Consider the following 21,607-nt stretch of genomic DNA (forward strand, 5'->3'; position numbering starts at 1 on the left):
ATTTTTCTCTATTTATTTTTATGTTTCCCTTTTCCATCTTGCACTATTTCTCCATCCCATTCATTCTAAATGGATCTCACCTCTAAGATCTGAGATTTGGCAAGTTTTAGACATTGTAAAATACCATGAGCGATACCCAGTTTTCCTTCCCCCGTTTTTCTTGGAAAGCAATGCTGGAGACACAAGTGCAGTGCTTGGGTCAGGTACAAATTCTGCATTCAGGGAATGTGCTCAGACAGTGTCTGACGCTCAGCAGGGACAAGGCACAGCAGCAGCCAAGGGCATTGCTGTGCCCCTGTGCAGGAATCACGACTCTGGCTCTTGGCTCAACACGGCAAAGTTCCCGTGTTTGGCCAGGCTCAGGGGCTGCCCGGGGAGCGCGGGGCTCGGCGCGGGGCCGAGCGGGCAACGGACAAACGGCCCCGGGGACAAACGGCCCCGGTGCTTCAGTTGCAGCGGCAGCAGCGGCAGCAGCAGCAGCAGCGGCGGCGGCAGCAGCGCAAAGAGAAAAAGCAGCGAAAGAAGCGACATTATCGCCCTTCTGTATCTTCTCCTCTCCCTCTCCCAGTGTTCCACCCTCTCTCCCGCGGTCCCTCACCCATTCCCGATCTCCTTTTCTCTCTGTTCCCCTCCTCTCCCAGTTTCCCTCTCCCCTTGCCCGCCCGGGACATGCCCCCGGCCCGCCCCTGGCCCCGGCCCCGGCCCCGGCCCCGGCGCCTGCCCCGGGCGTCCCGCCTCGCTCTCGCCTCCGCCCGGCTCTGGCCGAGCTGGCGCTGGCGCTTCTGGGCGGGCCTCAGTGCCTGGGGCTGGGGCGGTATCGCCGCCCTTTGGCTCCGCCTGCTCCGAGCCCTGCCCCGGCCCTGGCCCTGGTCCCGGCCCTTGCCCCGGCTCCTCCCGGGGCCCGCGGAGGACACAGGCGGTGCAGCCGTTGCCGCCGCCTCCGCAGCGGCTTCCCCGGCCCGAGCTCCGCCGCTCGGCAGCGCGGCCGCTGGCCCCGAGCCGCCGCTGTCGCGTTCCAAGGAGCGGACGCCTGCGGATGCTCGGCCCGGGGAGGTCGGGGAGCGCTCGGGGGCCGTTCCTGGCCCCGGGCCGAGCGCTGACGGCCGCGTCTCTTCCCCAGGGAAGGCGCAGGAGGCCCTGCAGCAGCGCTACAGGATCGGCTCGCTGCTGGGGCGCGGCGGCTTCGGCAGGGTTTTCTCGGCCACTCGGCTCTCGGATGGCGCCCCGGTGAGCAGAGGGGCCAGCGGCGGGCGGAGGAGGAGGAGAGGGCGGAGGAGGAGGAGAGGGCGGAGGAGGAGGATGGGGCTGGACACTGGTAGGCGGCGAGCTGAATCCGCTGCTCCCTTTGGCTTGTAGGTGGCCATCAAAAAGGTGCCACGGAACCGCGTCCGGCACTGGGGCGAGCTGGTGAGTGAGCGGGGCCAGCGGCAGAAGCCGGGGCGTGCCGGGCGGGGATGAGCCGGGGCCCGGCAGGGTGGGAGCCACCAGGACACGTGGAGGGAGAGCGGGCGTGGGGCCAGCGGAGGGCACAGAGCATCCCGGGCTGGCTGAGGGCTCCCCGAGCCCTGGCACGGGCTCAGCCCCACTGACGGCACCGTGCTCCTCCCGCAGCCCGACGGCACCAGCGCACCACTGGAGATAGTGCTGCTGGACAAGGTGTCCACAGGCTTCCCCGGTGTGGTGCAGCTGCTGGATTGGTTTGAGCTCCCCAACACCATCGTGATGGTACTGGAGCGCCCAGAGCGGTGTCAGGACCTTCGGCATTTCATTCGAGCACGGAGGTTCCTGACCGAGGAAGAGGCGCGGGAGCTTTTCCGGCAGGTGCTGGAGGCCGTGCAGCACTGCACCAGCTGCGGGGTCCTGCACAGAGACATCAAACCAGAAAACATCCTGGTTGACCTGGACACCGGGCAGGCAAAATTGATTGACTTCGGCTGTGGCACCTACCTGCAGGACATAGCCTACACTCAGTTTGCAGGTGAGCCCACCCAGGGGTAGGCTCCCGGTCCCGGCATCTCCTGGCCCAACATCTCCTGGCCCAACATCTCATGGCCCAACCAGGGTGTGGCAGCAGGGATTCTCCCAGGACTGGGGCTGGGGCTGGGGCAGCCAGCCTGACAAAATCCCCTGTGGGTGGGGGTAGCAGAGAGGGAGAGCCAGGACCTGTGCACCAGCTGGTTTGGTGTGCAGGTGAGAATGGGCTTGGACTGCTGTGCTTCCCTGCTTTGCCTTGGTTCATAATATTTTTTGGGCAATGCCAGCAGGGAGGATGTGGGTATGGTTTTTCCCCAGCACTGTGAGCGGGTTTTTCCTTTGTGTGTCATGGTCGGGCCTTGCCAGGGTTTCTGCTGCCATCTTCCAGCACCAGTGCCTTCTTTTCCAACCCTGGGTTTGTACACAAGTGCCAGGTGCTGGCGAGAGGGCAGCAGGTCACCCCGTGTGCCACTGGGGCAGCCCCACATGCCCAGGGATGCTGGGCTCAGGCTCTGGGAGCAGCAGCATCCCCCTGATGAGCTCCATCCGTATTCCATAGGAACACGATCATACAGACCCCCGGAATGGACCAACTTCAGATGGTATTATGGCGAGGCAGCAACCGTCTGGACCCTGGGCATCCTGCTGCATGAGATGGTCTGCGGGAAGCACCCTTTCAGGAGGGGCAGGAACATCAGCTGGGGCCAGCTCCCGCTGCCACAACGGCTCTCCCAAGGTGGATCCTCATCTCTGGGCACGGGGGGAACACCAGTGTTGGGAGACAGCAGCGGGCTCGTGAGCATCCCGCTCTGGCAGCTGCTGAGGAGGTGGCACATGTCCTGCTCTCCTCCAAAACAGAGAATTGATGGGAAAGTTTAGGCCCAGCTGTGAGCACATCCAGCGTGGCCTGGGCACGGGTATAGTGGGGCAAAGCAGACAGGAGCCTTCTCCAACTGACCAGTGGTTTGTGGTTTCTCTCCCCAGATTGCCAAGTTCTGATCAGGCGGTGTTTATCCCTGCACTACTTGGACAGGCCCTCATTAGAAGACCTGTTCAGTGATCCCTGGATGCAGGATATTCATCAGCCATAGAAGAAGGGAGAGAGCCACAGGCACAGTGATGCAGGGACCTGGTAAGTTACAGCTCCACACATACCCTGGCAATCAGAAGCAAAGAAACCCAGACTTCTTTGTCCTGCCTGTGTCACTGCACAGGGCTCATCGAGTGGGAACACACAGCCCTTGTGCTGGAGCTGAGCTGCTCTGCCCAGCACTGGTGGCCGCCATCTGAGCTGGTTTTGCTTGTCCTGGTTCAGTGACAGCCGGGCCCTGGGCAGAACCCTGACAGCCTGGTGTCACCCCAGGGAAGAAGGAGCCCCTGGAGAAGCTGCACCAGGTGGGGCTGCTGCTGCTGCTGCTGCTGGGGACATGGAGGACAACAGCAAGGATGACAACCTCTTCCTCCACCTGGCCAGCGGCAGCTGGCGATGATGGACTTTGATTCTGGCACCTTCTTGAAAGCCAGGCTCCACAGAGAATTTTCAGGTAAGTCCAGACCCAGGGGGATGCTCCCAGATTTGTGCATTGGCTGGGAACCAAAGGTTTCCCCTTTGCTGGGGTGGATGCAACTGATTCTTCAGTGGCTGCCCAGCTGGTTTTTGGCAGGGCTGGGGGTGTGGGCTGGGGTGGTTACGAAATGGGAGTGGGCTCCTGGTCCTGCCAACAGCCCCCAGCACCCACCGTGCCCCAGGCTGGGGCTGGGGCAGCCAGCCCAACACAAACAAACCCCCATGGCAGGAGCACAGGTGGGACTCCAGAACCTGAGCACGGCTGCTTTGCTGTGCAGGCAAGGAAGGGCTTGGGCTGCTCCACTCCCCTGCTTTGCTTTGGGATCACCGTGATTTTGGGGGACAGTGCAGGGGGGAAGGGAGAAAGCATGGGCTTCCCTCACCCGTGGGTGGGTTTTTCCCTAGAATGGAGGGGTTGTGCCTTCCTCAAACTCCTGACAGACATAAGATTTTTTACCTTTTTTCTTCTTTCCCCTTTTTGTCTGTAACCTATTTTCATTAATTTGTTGTTTGTTTTTCTAAAGGAAGAATTCTGGGTGGGGTCCAGTCTGGATCGGGAAGTGCTTGGGACCAGCTGTGGTGTGGATGGGCCGTGCCCTTGGAGAAGGCTGAGGACATCGTTTGGGACCAGCTTTTCTTCTGGCAGCAGATGGTGTGAGGTGGGTCCTCATCTCCTTGGCATGGGTGGGACAAGAGCTTTTGGGAGATGGCAGCGGGCACAGGAGCATCCCGCTCTGGGCAGCTGCTGAGGGGCTGGATCTGCCGTGGCTGGCTGCAGGCTGGGCACATGTCCTGCCCTCCTGCTCTGCTCCCAAAGGCAGCAGTGATGGGCAGCTTTGGGCTCAGCACTGAGCACGGCCAGCATGGCCTGGGCACCGTGGCTGGCTGGGACAAGGGGACAGGAGCCTTGAGCTGACGGGCGGTTTCTGGTTTCTCTCCTTGCAGCCGGGCTCTGCGGATGCTGAGGCTGCTCTGGGCTCTGCCAGGGCTCTGCTGGGCTCAGCACCGGGCCGGGATCAGCCAAAGAAGAAACGGTGTGACCTGCAGCAAAGACTTGAGCATTTTGGCAATGCAGCTCAAGTCTGCAGAGTGTCCACCTCCAAAGGAAAACATGACACTCCCCCCAAAATTAAACTTGTTCCATAACTTCTGAAATGAAATCAATCTGGGATGACCCCAAATGTCATTTTTCAGCTTTCTCAAGCTGTAGCTCAGCCCTTCTCTGAACAGTTCTCTCCCCCACCTGCCTTTTACTTCACAACTGCTCCCTCCTTTCCCCCAGTGATTTCCCAGCCCATCACAATCTCCATCACACTGCAGCCTTCCTTGATGCCCCTCACCACGAGGAAGGCCAAGCCCCAGGCTCAGGGACTCATCCTGTCACTGGCTGAAGAGCAGCAATGTCTGTCAGTGCCAGGGGCTCTTGGATGTCTCTGAATTCATGGACAGAAGGGTCTGTCTGTGCCAGGGGCTCTGGGATGTCTCTGAATTCATGGACAGAAGGGTCTGTCTGTGCCAGGGGCTCTTGGATGTCTTTCTATCCATGGACAGACGGTCTGTCCTTGCAAAGGTTTCCATAATATCTTTGTACCCATGAGTATGGAATGAACACAGAGGGTGAAAGTGTCAGTCACGTTGTTTGCACACTCCTTCCTTTCCATACAAGACATCCATGCACACCCCCATGTATAGATATATTAAAAGGATAGGGATGGATAGAGATTTCCCACAGAGCTCTAACTTTGGCATAACTCACCTTGTAAGCCATGGCCAGGGGATTTTTTTCCCCAGCTCTGTGTGGGTAGGTGTCCAGGAACTGAAGGGAACAGCATTTAGAAGCAGTTTCAGGATTTCTAGGCAGGAAAGGGAGCTGACTACCATCCACATAACTCACCATATTCGTCGGGATGGGCTGCTGGTTCTTTAGGAATATGGCACAATGGAGACACAAGACTTGGGATAATCCCAGCTCTCTGTGGATCTGTGCAAAGGGTGGAGCAGCAGAAACACCTTGTGTCTTCTTTGGGGACACAAGGTCCAAGGAGCTGGGCTGGTGGCAGAGCGTGACCTGGGCTGGTGGCAGGTGAAGTCCCATTTCATGACATCCTGGAGTGGCACAAGACAAAGCTCCAAGCACCCACAGCCCCACTGAGGAAGTCCTTGGAGTGCTGCACATCCCGTAGGAAAAGCTGCATTCACTCAGTCCATTGGGATTTATCATTTCCATTTGCAACGCTTTAGGTCCAAGTTTCAAACTGCAAAATTTTGACACTCAAGACACAGTCATGAAGAACATGTATTTCCTATTCCTTTAACTGCAGTGTAAAATATCTTAACATTGGAAAACATCCATCAAATCTGTAAAGGAAGGCAGCTAATGGATCCTTTCCACTAGCACGTGTACAAACTAAGGAACTAAAATCAAAGCTGAGTTCTCTTTTTCAAAGGATCAGTTACCTCTTTCTTACTCCAGAGTTATAGAAGATTTTTCACTACATGTTTGCGAGTAATTTTTATCTTTCATGTTTTTTTCGTGTTTGTTTGTTTGTTTGTTTTTCTACAGAAAACATGTCCTAGAAAAGGCATGCCCTTTGCTCTGGCTTCCCGTGTGGAGCAGCTCCCTTCGCGCTGGCTGAGCTGCTCAGGCAGAGCCCGGCAGCTCCCCGCCCTGCAGGGCTGAGGCTTTTCCCCGTTGCTGGGCACAGACTGATGGAGCAGCAGTGCTGAACACGGGCACACGCAGAGGGGCCAGAGCAGCTGCCTTTGCCCACCTGGAGCTCCAAGGCCAAACTCTGAGCAGGCACAGCTGGAAGAGTCTTGCAGGCTCCCTGTTGGCTCTGCTGCCCCACTTGTGCCTGGCCCAGCTCTGTGTGAGGCAGAGGAAGAACAAGGGGCAGCTCCCTCCCAGCCCCAGCCCAGGGACCCCTCCAGCCCCAGGCCTTGGGCCACTGTCAGCACCTGCTGCTCCAGCCACGGCTTCTGCTGGCACTGACAGCAACAACCAAACTGGGCTGGTCCCGAGGGAGCAGCAGCAGTGCCTGGATCTGATCCCTCAGTCTGGGGCAGGCCCCTGGGGGAACAGAGGGCGCAGCAAGAGGGACAAAACCAGGCAGGGTCAGAGACTGGGAAGAGCCAGAGCTGGGAGCAGGAGCAGCTGCTTCATTGCACTCTTGGAGAAAGCTCTTGGCTGGGTCAAAGCGCTGAAAGGTGTGAAAGGCAGAGAGGAGGCCACACCAAACAATGCTCCTGTTTTCACACCCTTCTGTAATAAATGGCAATGATTTGTGCTAACTAAATTGTAACTGTTTGGAAAGTTATTATTAGGAGCAATCAAGGGAATTAGTGTTACAAGGCAGATGTACCCCCCTACAGATGTTACATGTTAAAATTAAGGTAGATGATGTAATTTTGAGATAAGAAATGTCCTAAGACAAAATCGACCTTGAGATGGATAAAGTTGGAATGACTTTAGGCATAAGGCCTGAAAATTACAAAATATAAGACTAATTAGTGGAGCGCAATGCTCACTTACATAACACTAGGCTTAGTACGCACGTGCAACCTGTGAGGTTATCCAGAGGACAATGAGGATGTGTGTAAGCCTTCAAGCAAAAGACCACCAAAAGAAGACTGAAGACCCCCTAGCAACAAGTGAAGCATGGACCATAGAAGAATAGTAATTTAAAAATTGGAAGTAGGGGGAAACTTGCAGGAAACATGAATGAATATGTAGAAGCGTACAGTATATAAGTTTAGTTTGAATTGCTTTTTTTGTACATGAGGTAGGGTGAGAAGCCCTCCCCATACTCCGGTCAGTTTTACTTATGCTTTAATCATACTTAATTACTGACAAACTATATATATATATATATATATATATATATATATATATATATATGTGTGTGTGTGTGTGTATATATATATATATATATATATATATACATACCTGAATATATTTACTAAATTGTACTCTTTCACTAAATTGTATTTCTTTTATACCAAAACTGTATTCAATGCACTAAATTCTATCCATTTTTTCTTTATTATTAAATTACTATTAACTCAATAGACCTAGTTGTCAAAATTCTAATTTCATTTAGAACACTAACAGAAATGAGCTACCAACAGAGCTTGTTTTGATCTACATCAAACTTTGAGAAATGTCCCTCCTCCTGACAGCGACTCCTCTGCAGCTGCTCTGGGAGATCTCCTGGGCCCAGCCCAGTAAAGGAGATTTCACTGGAGCTGAGGTGCTCGAGGGGGCCCATTTCAATGCTCTGCTGAAGCCCAAGGACATTGTGTTTCTCCAAGGAGCAGTGTTCCTTTCTATGTTCCTTTCTGGCACTCGCTGGCCCATGAGGGACAGGATTCACTTGCTGCTCCTGGGTGAGTTACAGCCACAGCGAGAGGGAGGAGCCCACCCATGGCTGCTGCTGGGTCCAGACATTGGGTGAGATAAAACTGTTCTAAATGAAATTAGAATTTGGACAACTTGGTCTCTTGAGTTAATAACAGTTTAATTAAAAATGAATACAATTTAGTAAATTGAATAAAAAATTCGTATAAAAGACTGCAATTTAGTAAAAGAATACAATTTAATAAAAAAATGCAATTTATAGATGTAATTTGCAAGTAATTCCGTATGATTAAAGTATAAGCAAAACCGACTGGGGTACAGGGAGGGCTTCTCACCCCACCTGAGGTACAAAACTGACCGAGGTACGGAGGGGGCTTCCCACCCTGCCTCACATTGAAAACAAAGCACTTTAAGCTAAACTTATATACTGTATGCTTATTCATATTCGTTAATGTTTCCCCTAAGTCTCCTCCTATTTCCAATTTTTCTGACTTTACATCACTTTTCTTCACACCACATGCCTCACTTGTTGCTAGGGGGTCTTCAGTCTTCTTTTGGGGGTCTTTTGGCGAAGGCTTCTCCTCATCCTCATTGTCCTTTGGATAACCTTACAGGTTTGCGCGTGCGTACTAAGCGTTGTGTTATGTAAGTCTACTAATTAGTCTGATATTTACTGATTTTCAGGCCCTATGCCTAAAGTCATTCTAATTTTGTCCATCTCAAGGCCGTTTTCAACTTGGGATATCACTTATCTTCTAAACTACATCCTGCACCTTAATTTTAACATGTAACATCTGCAGAGGTGCGTTGTAGCACTGATCCTTTTGATTGCTTCTAAATAACTTTCCAAATAGTTCCAATTTAGTTAGCACGATTCAATTCCATGTATTACAAAGCTGAGCCAGAGCTTCAGCATCTCTCCCAAAATCCCAGAATCACAGAATGCCTTGGCTTGGAAGATACCTTCATGTTCATCTCGTTCCACCCCCTGCCATGGCAGGGACATCTTCCACTATCCCAGGCTGCTCCAAGCCCCTTCCAACCTGGCCTTGGACACTTCCAGGGATCCAGGGGCAGCCCCAGCTTCTCTGGGCAAGCTCTGATCTCTGCCCAGGTGAGCAGGGACAGGAGCCGAGGGAACGGCTGGAGCTGGGCCAGGGCAGGGCTGGGCTGCAGATCAGCAAAAGCTTCTTCCCCCACAGGGGGCTGGGGGCACTGGCCAGGCTCCCCAGGGAATGGGCACAGCCCCGAGGCTGCCGCAGCTCCAGGAGCCTTTGGCCAGCGCTGCCAGGGATGCACAGGCTGCGATTGTTGGGGTGTCTGTGCAGGGCCGGGGGCTGGACTCCATGATCCCAATGGGTCCCAGATCCCAGCTCAGCCCCTTGTGCAACTCTCACCCTTTGGCTCAGCCTTTGTGTCCCCTGGAGGCGCTGGCAGAGCTGATGGGGTGGGGCAGGAGCGGGACAGCCCCAGCGTTCCCCTGGCAGTGACACCACAGCCGGGCCAGCAGCCCCAGCGTTCCCCTGGCAGTGACACCACAGCCGGGCCAGCCCCAGCGTTCCCCTGGCAGTGACACCACAGCAGGGACAGCCCCAGCGTTCCCCTGGCAGTGACACCACAGCCGGGCCAGCAGCCCCAGCGTTCCCCTGGCAGTGACACCACAGCCGGGACAGCAGCCCCAGCGTTCCCCTGGCAGTGACACCACATCCGGGACAGCAGCCCCAGCGTTCCCCTGGCAGTGACACCACAGCCGGGCCAGCAGCCCCAGCGTTCCCTCCCTGGAGACGCTCCAAGGGAAGCGGCCAGAGCCACGTCCAGTCAGTGGAACTGAGCGGCCACTGAGCACCCCCGGCCTGGGCTGCTGTGGATTCCTCTGCACACAGCTCAGGGAAGGTCCCCTTGGCCACCCCGACAGTGCCACAGGCAAGTGTCACACCCAGTTACAGAGCTCTGCCCAGAGCTGACAGGGACAGTTAATTGGAAAAAACAAACAAGCACAGCGCCGGGAAGGTCTTGGTGCATCGAACCTTTGCTGCAGCCAAGGAAAGCTCCTGCCTCAGGGTCACCTTTCCTGCTCAGCCAGAGCCCCGAGTGCCCCAGCAGCAGCAGCAGCAGCAGCAGAGAATGGCAGCATTGCCCCGGGCTGGCTCAGGAAGGGGAGATTTCCCCCTCGAGAGAGGCTCCTCTGCCAGGTTTTGCATTCAGGCAGCTGCAGATGCCTCAGCTCTGGTTGCACAGCAGCTGGAAATGCAAGTGCAGGAGCTCTGTTCATGGCCAGCCCCAGCGGGTGACAGCAAGGACAGGGCCCTGGCAGTGGGACATTTGCAGGCAGCGCCTGCTGCAAGCGCTGGGGGTTGGAAGTGTGTGCAGAAAACAGCCCGAGGGTCTCTTGGCCGAGGCAAAAGGAACAAAGTTTCAGTTCTGGCCGCCGCAGGGATCACCAAAATGGTTCCTTTGCACGGCAAAGTTCCACTGGCGGGTGTTGTAGGGCCCCCTGAGGAGAGCTCAGGGTGTTCAAAGTGCCTCGGCCGGAGCAACTTTTTGTCCCGCTCCGGGGCCATTGCCGCGGGCTCGGGGTCCCTGGGAAGGCGAACGAGGAGAGGGTGGAAGCGATGCGTTTGTAGTTTCAGGGTTTGGATGTTTTTTTTGTGGGAGAGATGTCCGATTGTGATTTTGGTGTTTTTGTGGGGCTGGGGGAATGTGTTTTTGTGAGCTGTGCCCAGCGGTTTGCAGCCCCGCAGGTGCGGGGAGCGCTGGCGCAGCCCCGGCCTGGGCGGAGCGGCCCCGGGCGGGCTGTGGGAGCCGGGAGCGGCCGGGCAGGCCCGGAGCCGCCGCCTCGGGCCGGGAGCCCCCCGGGCAGAGCTCTGTGCTCGGGGCCGAGGCCCGGGCAGCGCTGGGCGGCCCGTGGGCCCCCGGCACAGGCGGGTCCGTGTGGCCGGGCCGGTGCCGTGTCCGCAGAGGGCTCCGAGGGGAGCGGTCCGGGCCAGCCGTGGCCGTGCGGGGCCTGGCAGGGCTCGGGGGACCGGGCCGGGCAGAGGCTGACGGAGAGCGGGACAAGCACTGGCACAGAGGCCCCGGGCTCGCCGTGCCCCCCTGGCCACGCAGCCGGGCTCGGGGGCCGCCTGGCTCTGAGGCAGCCCCGGCTGCGGGGGTCCCCGGGGGTCTCTGGGGAGGGGGCGGCAATGGGGGCTGCCGGAGCTCTGTGCCCGGGGCTGGGCGCGGCTGCCGAGGGAGCGGAGCATGCAGGCTCCCCCCGTGCTGGGGCTTGCTCTGCCCGCCTCAGGGGCTGCACTGTCAGCCCGGAGCCGCGTGGGGATGGCCCGGGACCAGCAGGGCTGGCAGGGAAAGCGGCAATGGGGGCAGCAGAAACTGGCAGTGCCAGTGCTGGGGGTGCTCCCAAAGCCTGCAGATGTTGGGAGCATGAACAAGGGGGCCCAGGGATACCCCAGGAGCCTGAAACAGGGAGCCCAGACAGTGCTGCCCGTCCAAAACTCCTGGGATGCCAGAGTGGTGAGGCCAGAGAAGGGGAGCCTCCTGGCTTGCCAGGAGCCCCAGCAGCCCAGAGAGGGGGTGTCGCCCTGAAAACTCAGCTTCTGAGCTTGCTAACATAGTTTTCTAAGGACTTTCCCACGACAGTAACTGTAAACATAGATATGTGTACATTCTTTCTGTTACACGTCTTGTGATGGGCATCTCTCATGGCCATTGCAGGGGGAAAGTGTTATCCTGACCATCCAATCCCTGGCCGTGGTCACAAGCCTATAAATCCTGGGAGGAAAAATAAACTCTGCTCTTCTTTCATCACACCTTGACCTGTGTCCGCGTGATCTATTGATCCTCAGCGGTAACATCTGGTGGCCTCGCCGTGTCTTGCACGTGTGTTACAGGGTACTGTCTAGCCTGTGGCTATGGATGGTTTTGGGCTTTCTCTTAGGGAGGGCCTGGTTCTGGAGATATGGCGTGCAGTGCATGATCAGAGAGGGACTGATGTGTCGTATGCTGACTTTCAGCAATTGTGTGAGTATGGCAGACTTGAGGGGTTTTTCCCTGTGGTTGAAGCGATTTTTTCGCAGTAGGCTTGGGAGGCTTTAGGCGATTCCCTGATCGAGGCTCTGCTGGTCGTTTATGAGCCCCAGGTGCTCCAGTTGCTGGGGATCTGGCAAAGGTGTGGCGGCATTCTGAGGTCGGGTCCCGAGGTCGGCTCCCCCGGGATCGCCGGGGCCCCCGGCGGGTTGAACGGAGCCGCCGCGGGACCGGTGGCCGTGACCCCACCTCAGCCGGCGCCCCGGCGGTGTAGGCCCGGGGCGGGGTTGGATCCCTGCCGGCAGGCTGTCAGGGGCGCCGCGGACCCGGGGGGTGTAGCCCCACCTGTTGTAGTGCATCTAAAAATCTTGGTACCTCCCAAGGGTAAAACTCACCTCTGGTTTGTGTAATGTTAGTTCCTACCTGAGAACCTTCTTTCCACCCCCCTTCCCATTGGCTGTGACCTCCCTGCATCCCCTAATCACCCCTGCCCCCTGGTATAAGAGATAAGACCCAGAGCATTTCGCTCTCTCTCTTGTCCCAGATGGACGACAGACAACAAACCCGGGATAATTCCAGCAAGTTTGAGCCTCCTGTGTCTAGATACTTTGAGTCCGTGTTGTATCCACTCCAGGACCCCCTCCGTGGCCTGTGCCCTGAGACGAGCAAGCTCTCACCACAGAGGGTGGGACAGAGGGGTCCCGTCGGGGAGAAGGATAGCAACACCCACCTTGGCCCGCGCCCCGGCGATAGAAGCCCGGGGCGGGCTCGCCTCCTCCGTATGCTTTCCCGGCACAGACCAATGGGGGGGTGCTTGAACGGGGGGCCTGGGGGATGCCTCAGGGTCTGTCCCGTGTCCCTGCTGCGGCTGGGCCGTGCCCTGCCCCGTGGTGGGGGACGGGCAGGGCCCGGGCTCCGCGCCGGCAGCCGCGCACGCTGTTCCAGTGCAGGAGCGGCCGGCACCGCTTCTTGGACCTTTCGCCCCTGAAGAAACGCTGTTAGGGGCGGTTCCGAGTGCTGCCCCCACCACGCCGGGAGCAGGCTGTGCTGAGCTGCCTCTAACCCCCCCCGCCTCAGGTTCCCAGGCATCACTCGAGCCTGCGGCTGGAGCCGGCCCTCCCCTGTCGCCTCCTGTGGCTGTGGCAGACCAAGGTCCTGAGCTGTTTAGCACTGGCTCAGGTGGTGCTGCCGCGGGGGCGAAGCCGGTGGCCTTGACGGGCCAGGGGTCCCAGGCTGCTGGAGCCTCTTCGGCTGTCCTGTGGACTTTGTCCTCCTGTCAAATGACTGTGCAGCTGAGTGTATCAGGCATTCCATGTGCTTCCGAATGCTTTGGTCCGGTGGATGAGGGAATGAGTGCTCTTCTTGTGGCGTGCTTGAATGCCACTGCTCAAGGCATCATTGCTCACCTAGGAGACGTTGATTCGGATTTCCTGGGGGGCATTTCTGCCATGGGTTCCACACTCACCCCTCCTGTTCCTATCCCTGCGGGACCTGGATTTGCTCACCTTGTGCCTTTTGAGTTTTATGTTCGCAGAGCTGAGAACCAGCTGCGGGGAGATGGTGGCTTCGGGTTCCCTGGACCTCCCTGGGTCACTGGACTGCTGTTCTGACAGCCAGGGGTCATCCTGAATGGGTCTACACCCTGTCCATCCTTGGTGAGATGCTGTCAGAGACTAGCTTCTGCGGGTTCTTGACACTGGCATGGATATCACGATTGTCAGGTTTGCTGACGGGCCCCCGGAGTGACCCTTGGACCCGATGCTGACACATTCCATGCAAAGAAGAACTTGAGACTGACTCTTTGTTCAGCAGATTCTGTTCTCTTCTCTCATGATAGACTAGACACCATCCGTGACTTGATGCAAGAACAGTTGGATCACAGTGATCTGGAGTTTCAACCAGTCCCTGGGACATTCCTGTTTTCTGTGTCAAGAACAAGTCTGGGAAATGGAGGTTGCTATAATACCTCCAGAAAGTTACTGCTATGATGGAAAGCATGGGGATGTTGCAGGCTAGCATGCCTTCACCTGCCATGCTTCCTGCAAATTGGCTAGTCCTCATCGTGGATCTGAAGGATTGTTTTTACGATTCCTTTGTATCCCAATGACAGACCAAAATTTGCCTTTCTGGTGCCAGCTATCATTGATGCTGAGCCCACACAGAGATATCAATGGAGGTTTTGCCATAAGGCTTGTGAAAATTTGCCTGCATTTGCCGATGATATGAGGCTCTAGCCCTCTCTGGAGTTTGCAAGCAGTTTCCTGCTGCTTGTCTCTATAACCTCCCTGAAATTATTTGAGGGTCAAAAATAATTTTGGGACAAACAATCCCGCATTTGGAGGTGCAATTAATTTTTTTTGCATTCAGTGCATACACTGCATGAATGATGTCCAAATATTAATGGACTTTCACATGGTTGTGTCCCTAGATGGGACTGACCACAACACAACTGTCTCCCTTGTTTGGTCTATTAAAAGGGGGTCTCTGATTTTAAAGTCACCTCTGACACTGACCCCAGAGGCACAGTAGATGCTGGAGGAGGTTCTGTGAGCAGTTTCTGCTCCTCAAGTTTATTACATTAATCTTTCCATTGATGTCGCTGTTTTGTTTTTAGTTTGTTTTTTTTTTTTTGGAGAGTCATGAGGCTGGATCAGCATAATTAATAGAATTACAGACTGCTGTCATAGCATTTCATAGGTTTTCCCAGGCACCTTTCAGTTTGGCCATGGATTCTGCCTCTGTGACCAAATTGAGAGCCATCCAGAAGCAGGTATTGATGTTGGACATTTGTTTCATTTATTTTTGGGGGTTTCTGGTTTTTTTCTGGGTTTTTTGTTTGTTTGTTTGTTTTTTGTAATAACGAAAGCATGAGATATCACCCTGAAATTACAGCCTTCTAATTATATGGAGTATTCTATTTTCCTGTTATTTATCTTTTTGATTGTTTATAATGTTGCTAGTTTCTTTGTTCATTTTTCTTTTTTCATTTCTTTTTGTTAAACCAAAAAGGGTGAGATGTCACCCTGAAAACTCAGCTTCTGAGCTTGCTAACATAGTTTTCTAAGGACTTTCCCAGGACAGTAACTGTAAACATAGATATGTGTACATTCTTTCTGTTACACGTCTTGTGAAGGGCATCTCTCATGGCCAGTGCAGGGGGAAAGTGTTATCCTGACCATCCAACCCCTGGCTGTGGTCACAAGCCTATAAATCCTGGGAGGAAAAATAAACTCTGCTCTTCTTTCACCACACCTCAACCTGTGTCCGCGTGATTTATTCATCTTCAGCGGTAACAGTGTTCTGTAAAACAGGTGAGTTGTTACAGCTTCTTGCCCCATTTATCACTGGATAAAACACAAACACTGCATTGCTCCATGCCTACTTTCTTCCAAGTAAAGGCAGATTTTGTTCATTATTCAGTGGGACATATTCATCTGTTGAGAAGCAAATTCTCCTTGCCATTCACACAATGTTGATTTGCTCTAATCGGATTGTAATTAACACCAACCTCTCTGTGTAATTAAGGCTGATGGATTGTGAGGCAAAGTGTTGCAGAATTTGCCCTGGAGAGAGTTTTTTTCTAATTCAATGATACTGGAAGACAGCTGCAGCCTACCATACTTCTGGCATACTAGAAACGAAAAAACAATCTTTCAAACAGGATTTTATGTTTTCTTCCTCCTCTTCCTCCCAGGAATTTAATTCCTGAAGCCTGAACTCTTCAGCTGCCTCACAAACATTGTTTCAATTCACACAGGCGTCCATGAAGTGAGCAACATATCAGGACTGTGGCTGTGAAGCTGGAAGCAATGTAGGTTTAGAGAACCAAAATTAATAATCCATTTCCCAGGTTAAACCAAGCAATTCCCAAATAACTCTACCTATCCTCAGGGATGTTTCAAAATGTGTAATAGTAAAAGCTGGGAGCAGGGAGAGAGAATGTCAACAAAATTAAAAATACAGCTATCTGAGATCTTTTTATTCCTATGAAAACAGAGTCAAAATTGTTTATAAATGGAAAATTAACTAAGAAGTGAACAAGAGATTGTCAAAATAACTGCTTGGGAAACAAAAATACCTAACTACAAATAAGTTTACATGTGGATTTATAAGAAAACAAACATTCTAAGAGAAAAAACAGACCTACCAAATCTAAAAACAGTAACACTGTCTCATATGTCTCAAAGAAAAAAAAACAAAAAACAAACAAACAAACAAAAAAATACCAAAAAATTTTAAAATAATCAGATTCTCAAGAGCATTACTATATACAGGACCCTGCAGGTAGTGGGAATAAACAAAAGAACTTTTTTGCAGACAAACAAAGGAACTTTTTTCTTCTTCTCAGTCTGTGGGAGCTGTCACTGGGCAGGTCGGGTCAGGGGTGGCAGTGGCTGCTCAAGGATGGGCTTGGCCCATGTCCCTGGAAGGAGCCACTGCCCAAGCAGCTGCACTGACCCCGGGCTCTGCTCTCAGCCTTCTGGGCTCTGTTGGCTGGCACAGCCTGTGCCAAGGGGTGGCAAGGTGCCTGCAGGCCCCGGCTCTGGGGAAACAGAGAACATCCTGGCCGTATCCAGCGTGCTGCCAGCTCAGCAGTGGAGCACAGCACGGGCTCACGCTGCCCATTGCTCCCAGAGATGCAGCCAGCACCACCAGACAAGCTCACAATATCTGGAGAAGCATGAGAAGAGTTTTCTGCTGAGGAACACAGTGTTTGATTAAGTTAATGGCCATTGTGGCTGGTGGAGCACTTTTCCTGATGATGTGCTATGCTGGAATCTGGTATTGCTGGAAGAGAGAAGGGTGAGTGTTTTGCTGATCTCAGCCTCAAACAGCTTCTTGAAAGGCTGCTCATAGTCAGGAAACATTCCCAGTGAGGCTGCTGTGCACTTGTGGCTAGTCCTTGGTTGCCCAAATCACTCTGCTGAGAGTTCTGCTGCTGCCCAGGCCTTTCTTTGGCCTCTTAATTGCTGGGCCTTGTCCTGGGGAGCCCGCTGGGGCTGCAGCCAGTGCTGGCTGCCACTGAGGCTGCCTGGCCAAGGGCAGCCCCAGGAGCAGTGGGCAGAGGCAAAGCAAGGTGGGCAGGAGAAAGAGCAGAGACGAGATTGCCCTTGAATGGCAGAGGCGTTCTGGGGCCCGCTCCTGGCCAGGGACCCTGCCCAGAGCCATCCCCTGCTCACTGGGGACATGAAGGTGTCAGGAAAATTAATCCACAAACACCAGAGGTTGATGTCCAAAAAGGAGACAGAGGACTCATTTACTTTATTTAAATAAAGGGAGAGGCCATGGGCCATTCCCCTGGGGTCTCTCAAGTTTTTTGGAGGACGCAGCCTCTTTTTTATCCTAATTTCCTGGCCGCATGTCCCTCCCTCTTTCCCCACTGGCTGAGGTACTTGAGAGGTAAAGATTTCCCAGAGTGCCTGATACCTAACATTCCCCTCTAATGTATAACCCTCCCGCCTAATTTTTAATTCTCAGAAATTTATGGTATTTCCCCATTGTTTCTTTCGTATTTCCATATCCAGTTTCATTTATCAGCAAACCTACAGTTTGTTTGTAAAGTGAAATATCTTTTTTCCATTCATCAATCACTGGAATCTTTCCCATTGTTTCTTTTATATCTCAGTGCTAGTTTTATCTATCAGCAGACCCACAGCTTGTTTGTAAACACAAATCTCTCATTCCTATCAATCTTTTTTTAATTTTTTTAATAATTGTCTTTACAAACATTAGTTTTCATTGACTCATTGAGGCTCATTGTTCCTGGGGTTTTTTTTTCTTTGTTTTGCAATTATTTGCAATGACATCAGTTTCTGCCCTTTTGTAGCTATTCCTGCAGTAGTAGGGATGGCTACTACCGGCATCCTTTTCATCACATGTTGAATAAGTTGTACTAAGCAGGGGATCATGCATACTAAAAAGATTAGAGTTGCTACAGCACAAGAAAAAGCATTTGTTAAACCCATAATTTACTAGGTAACCACCAAAACATGCCTTATTCTCATTCTTTCCATGTTTGGACTGACACATGAGTTAACTTTCTTATTGCTTTTGTAATTTGTTTCACCACCTTTTATCTATCATATAATTTGCCACACACTCTCCCTTCTTCTGCTGATAGTATTTGTATTTCTAAGCTGTCACATGAGGTTTCTACCTGCAGTTACATTTTAGATCTGTTCTGTTAGATCTGGAGCAGAACCTTTTACAAAGGGTTTGAGTTTCGTGTTGGTGTTGCTACTTCCACTGATAGTCATCTAAAACGTGTGTCCTGCTTGTGAAATTGTTTTGGGGGCAGCTTAAAAATAAGGGGTCCAAAAAGCCTTCTCTTTTTCCACTGCTTCATAGCCTTCAGAATCTTTTTGGTAATTATGGAAGGAACACCTTGCTTAGCTACTATTAGTGAACTGAATACGCGTTTGATTCTATTTGCCGTGATATCTGAAACAATTATAAGGGGGTCTAACAATCTAAACCTAAAGTCTAGTCACAAACACTTTCTCCCACATATTTACTTCTTGTTCTATTTAGACAATAAATGCTTTTTTCAGAAGAATGAAGCCGCCATGGATTTCCGTCTACATCTCAAAAATCTTCTTTATCATGGACCTAACTCACTGTTTAGCTTTGACTGGGCTGGCCACTTATGGCCAGTTTTCAGATCTTTCTGGCCTTCCACAGACTTAACAATTTATAAGGTTAAAGGTTTTTGCTACTTCATCTCTTAAGGTTAAAAAAATTGCTTTTCTACTTTTGGCTTCAATATCAACTGGCTGACAATATAAAGCTAAGATTATTAAGGCAAACATTTTAATGGTGAAATTTAATTTCCTAACTTAATTTTTACTTTCACGTTGTCTTCTGCACTACCTGTAGCGAGTGAAGGCACAGAAAGATCCTAACATAAAGAAAACAATGACAGCAAGGATTGGCTGGAGATTTGGGAGAAGTGATGCCCACACAAACTGTTTCAGCAGCCAGTTGGTGGGAGGCACACAGGGCTTCCCCTGATGTTGATGTCCTGGCTACTGCTCTAGTCCACTTTTGTGGAGCATCAGTGGCGGCCTCCTGTGCTTCTCCTCTAGCTGAGGTGTCTGAATTTCTGGGGCCTAAGAGACCTTGACTCGAGTGTGATGGGTCTGCCCGTGTTCAGCTCTCCTGACGGCTGTTTCTGTCCTCAGCAACACTTGCACAGGTCTGCGCTGCTTTGCTGCTGCTGGTGCTTCTTTCTACTCCTTCACTAGGATTCAATCTCCTGGCTGGATGTTGTGAACACCAAAGTCTAAAGGCAGGGTCTGTGCTAGCTGAGCTTCTTGTCAAAGAGATTTCACAAGAGATAGTATCCGGGCTACAAACAGTTTCCAATATATATCACTTATCTCTACCTGCTCACAAGGCTGAGAATTACAAGGATAAGGAATTCTAAACATCAATTCAAAGGGGGATAATTGAGTATCCTCCCTGGGTCTGGCCCTTATTTTTGCTAAAGCCAGTGGCAAGAGCTGGACTGACGGCATCTTAGTTTTTATTACTAGCTTCAGAAGGTGTTTCTTTATTTCTCCATTTATCCTTTCAATCTGGCCTGAACTCTGGGGGTGCCAGGGGGTATGGAGGTTCCATTGGACCCTCAAAGCTGTCATAACTCCTTTGAGAATGTTTTCTGTAAAATAAGTTCCCCTGTCTGAGTCTATTGCTTCCATAATCCCATATCTTGGAATTATTAGTTCCAAAAATACTTTAATATCTGACTCTGCAGTTGCTGAAAGGGATGGAAATGCTTCTGGCCAACCTGTCAACTGATATACTATTGTTAGTGTTCAGGAACACACCCAATCATGGACTGATTATATGAAGGTGCTTTATTAAGAGCTCTGGGGGTCAGGAGTACACATATCCAAATCTGACCTGCCTTGGTTTTGAGCTGAACATGTTTTTATACTCTATTGTTATATAACTTACATATTAATTATTAAACTTACATTGTTCTATTGTATGTACTGTTTTTACCCAAGCATGGATTTCTCATGATCCCCTCTCAAGCCCCTAACATTGTTTCTCATGTTCTCTAACAATAATTCTATCTAATCACATCTAACAATTGTATCATTTATCATATACTGGTTACACAGGTGCAGTTTCACATGATCTTTAGCAAGCACAAGGCCTAACATTTCCCAGGGCCTACTTTTCCCAGGGTTTGCCAAGCCTAACTTTCTTTCTATATCCCTGAATTGCTATGATTTTAAAATCTTTTACTATCACTATCAGCAGAGAAATTTAAATCTTGCCACTTGAGGCATTTCACTAAAATCTACCTGGCATCTCTGCAAGGGACATACAGCCCAAGGCCTCCCTCCCCTGGCAAGTTTCTTTGTAACTCTGTTATTGGTTCTAGCACAAATCAAACAACCCTCAATAGCCCGCTTTGCCAGAGTGAAAAAAGACCCAGAGCAGCATATATTTTTAGGAAGGTTCTTCCCAGTCCCTGGGAGCCTCAATGACTTCTTTCATCAAGTTGTTTTAGCAACTGTAAGGACAGAGCTTTACGTATCCACTGTTTACCATCTCTTGTAAACCATTTTCCCCACTTTTAAATTCTGCATCCTCTTGCTCCATTAAGCAAAATTCATACTGTAATAACCTAGCACTGGTCATCCACTCAGAGGCTCTCTCAGTCAACAAAGCTTTAATCTGATGTGAAACTTCAACAATCAGATACCTTCCCCTTGTCAGCTTTCGGGCCTCAGCCACCATCAGAGCTGTGGCTGCACAGTTCTGCAGACAATGGGGCCAGCCTCTGGCCACTGGCTCTAACATTTTAGAAAAACAGGCAGCAGGCCTCCGTGTTCCCCCATGCTCTTGCACCAAAATTCCTTTAGCATGACCCTGTTGAACATCCACATAGAGTTTAAATTCCTTTTCTGAGACTGGAAGAGCTAAGACTAGGGCATTAACCATTTTCTCTTTTAATTTTTTAAAGCTTTGCTTTCCTTCTGGTGTCTATACCATGACATTAGGATTGTCTTGGCTTAAAACGTCATATAAAGGTCTGGCCACAACAGAAAAATCTTCAATCCATACTCTGCAGTACCTTACCAATCCTAAAAAGTGCCATAACTCATTTTTGTCTGGGGTAATGGTACTTATAAAATCCCCTGTATTCTTTCTGAATAAATTAATTTTATAAATTAATAATAATTTTATAAATTAATAATATAAATGTATTATTTCTGAATCAATACACCATAACTCTCCAGTTAGAATGTGAGCTCAAGATTTGACCTTTTTCTTTTTCTACGAACTGGCCTTCTTTTCAGACACTCTAAGTTGTTTTTTAGCAAGAAAATTAAGTAGCTTTACAGTAGCCTCTTCAACCACCTTCTCCTGTTCCCCTGACAAAGCAAATCATCCACATCCTGCAACAACCTAACTCCTGAGGCTGGAGTAAACTCTCCCAATATTTTCTGCAAAGCTTGCCCAAACAAAACCAGGGACTCTGTATATCCCTGTGGGAGGACTGTCCATGCCAATTGTTGTTGTACCATTTTCCCTCCTTTTGCTCCAGTCATTTTCCCTTCAAACATGATCCAGTTCAGTGGCAAGCAATGCCACTGCCTAAAGCCAATCACATTTTTTTTTCTAGTAACCAATTACTCCCTGTCCCAGTTTTTCACATCAAGTCCATC

The 21,607-nt window shown here is 51.4% G+C and overlaps 1 protein-coding gene across 1 annotated transcript; it reads left to right on the top strand.

Moving 5' to 3' along the window:
* The first annotated feature begins 445 nt into the window (after positions 1-445).
* On the top strand, positions 446-2,909 carry LOC147647297 (serine/threonine-protein kinase pim-1-like). The gene is made up of 4 exons (XM_086872278.1): positions 446-1,227; positions 1,357-1,407; positions 1,612-1,978; positions 2,534-2,909. The coding sequence occupies exons 1-4, from the start codon at positions 670-672 to the stop codon at positions 2,851-2,853; spliced, it is 1,296 nt and encodes a 431-aa protein (XP_086728404.1). The 5' UTR covers positions 446-669; the 3' UTR covers positions 2,854-2,909.
* The last annotated feature ends 18,698 nt before the right edge of the window (positions 2,910-21,607 follow it).

This window comes from Cyanistes caeruleus, unplaced genomic scaffold, assembly GCF_971803275.1.
Source record: "Cyanistes caeruleus unplaced genomic scaffold, bCyaCae1.hap1.1 HAP1_SCAFFOLD_11, whole genome shotgun sequence".
Lineage (NCBI taxonomy): Eukaryota > Metazoa > Chordata > Aves > Passeriformes > Paridae > Cyanistes > Cyanistes caeruleus.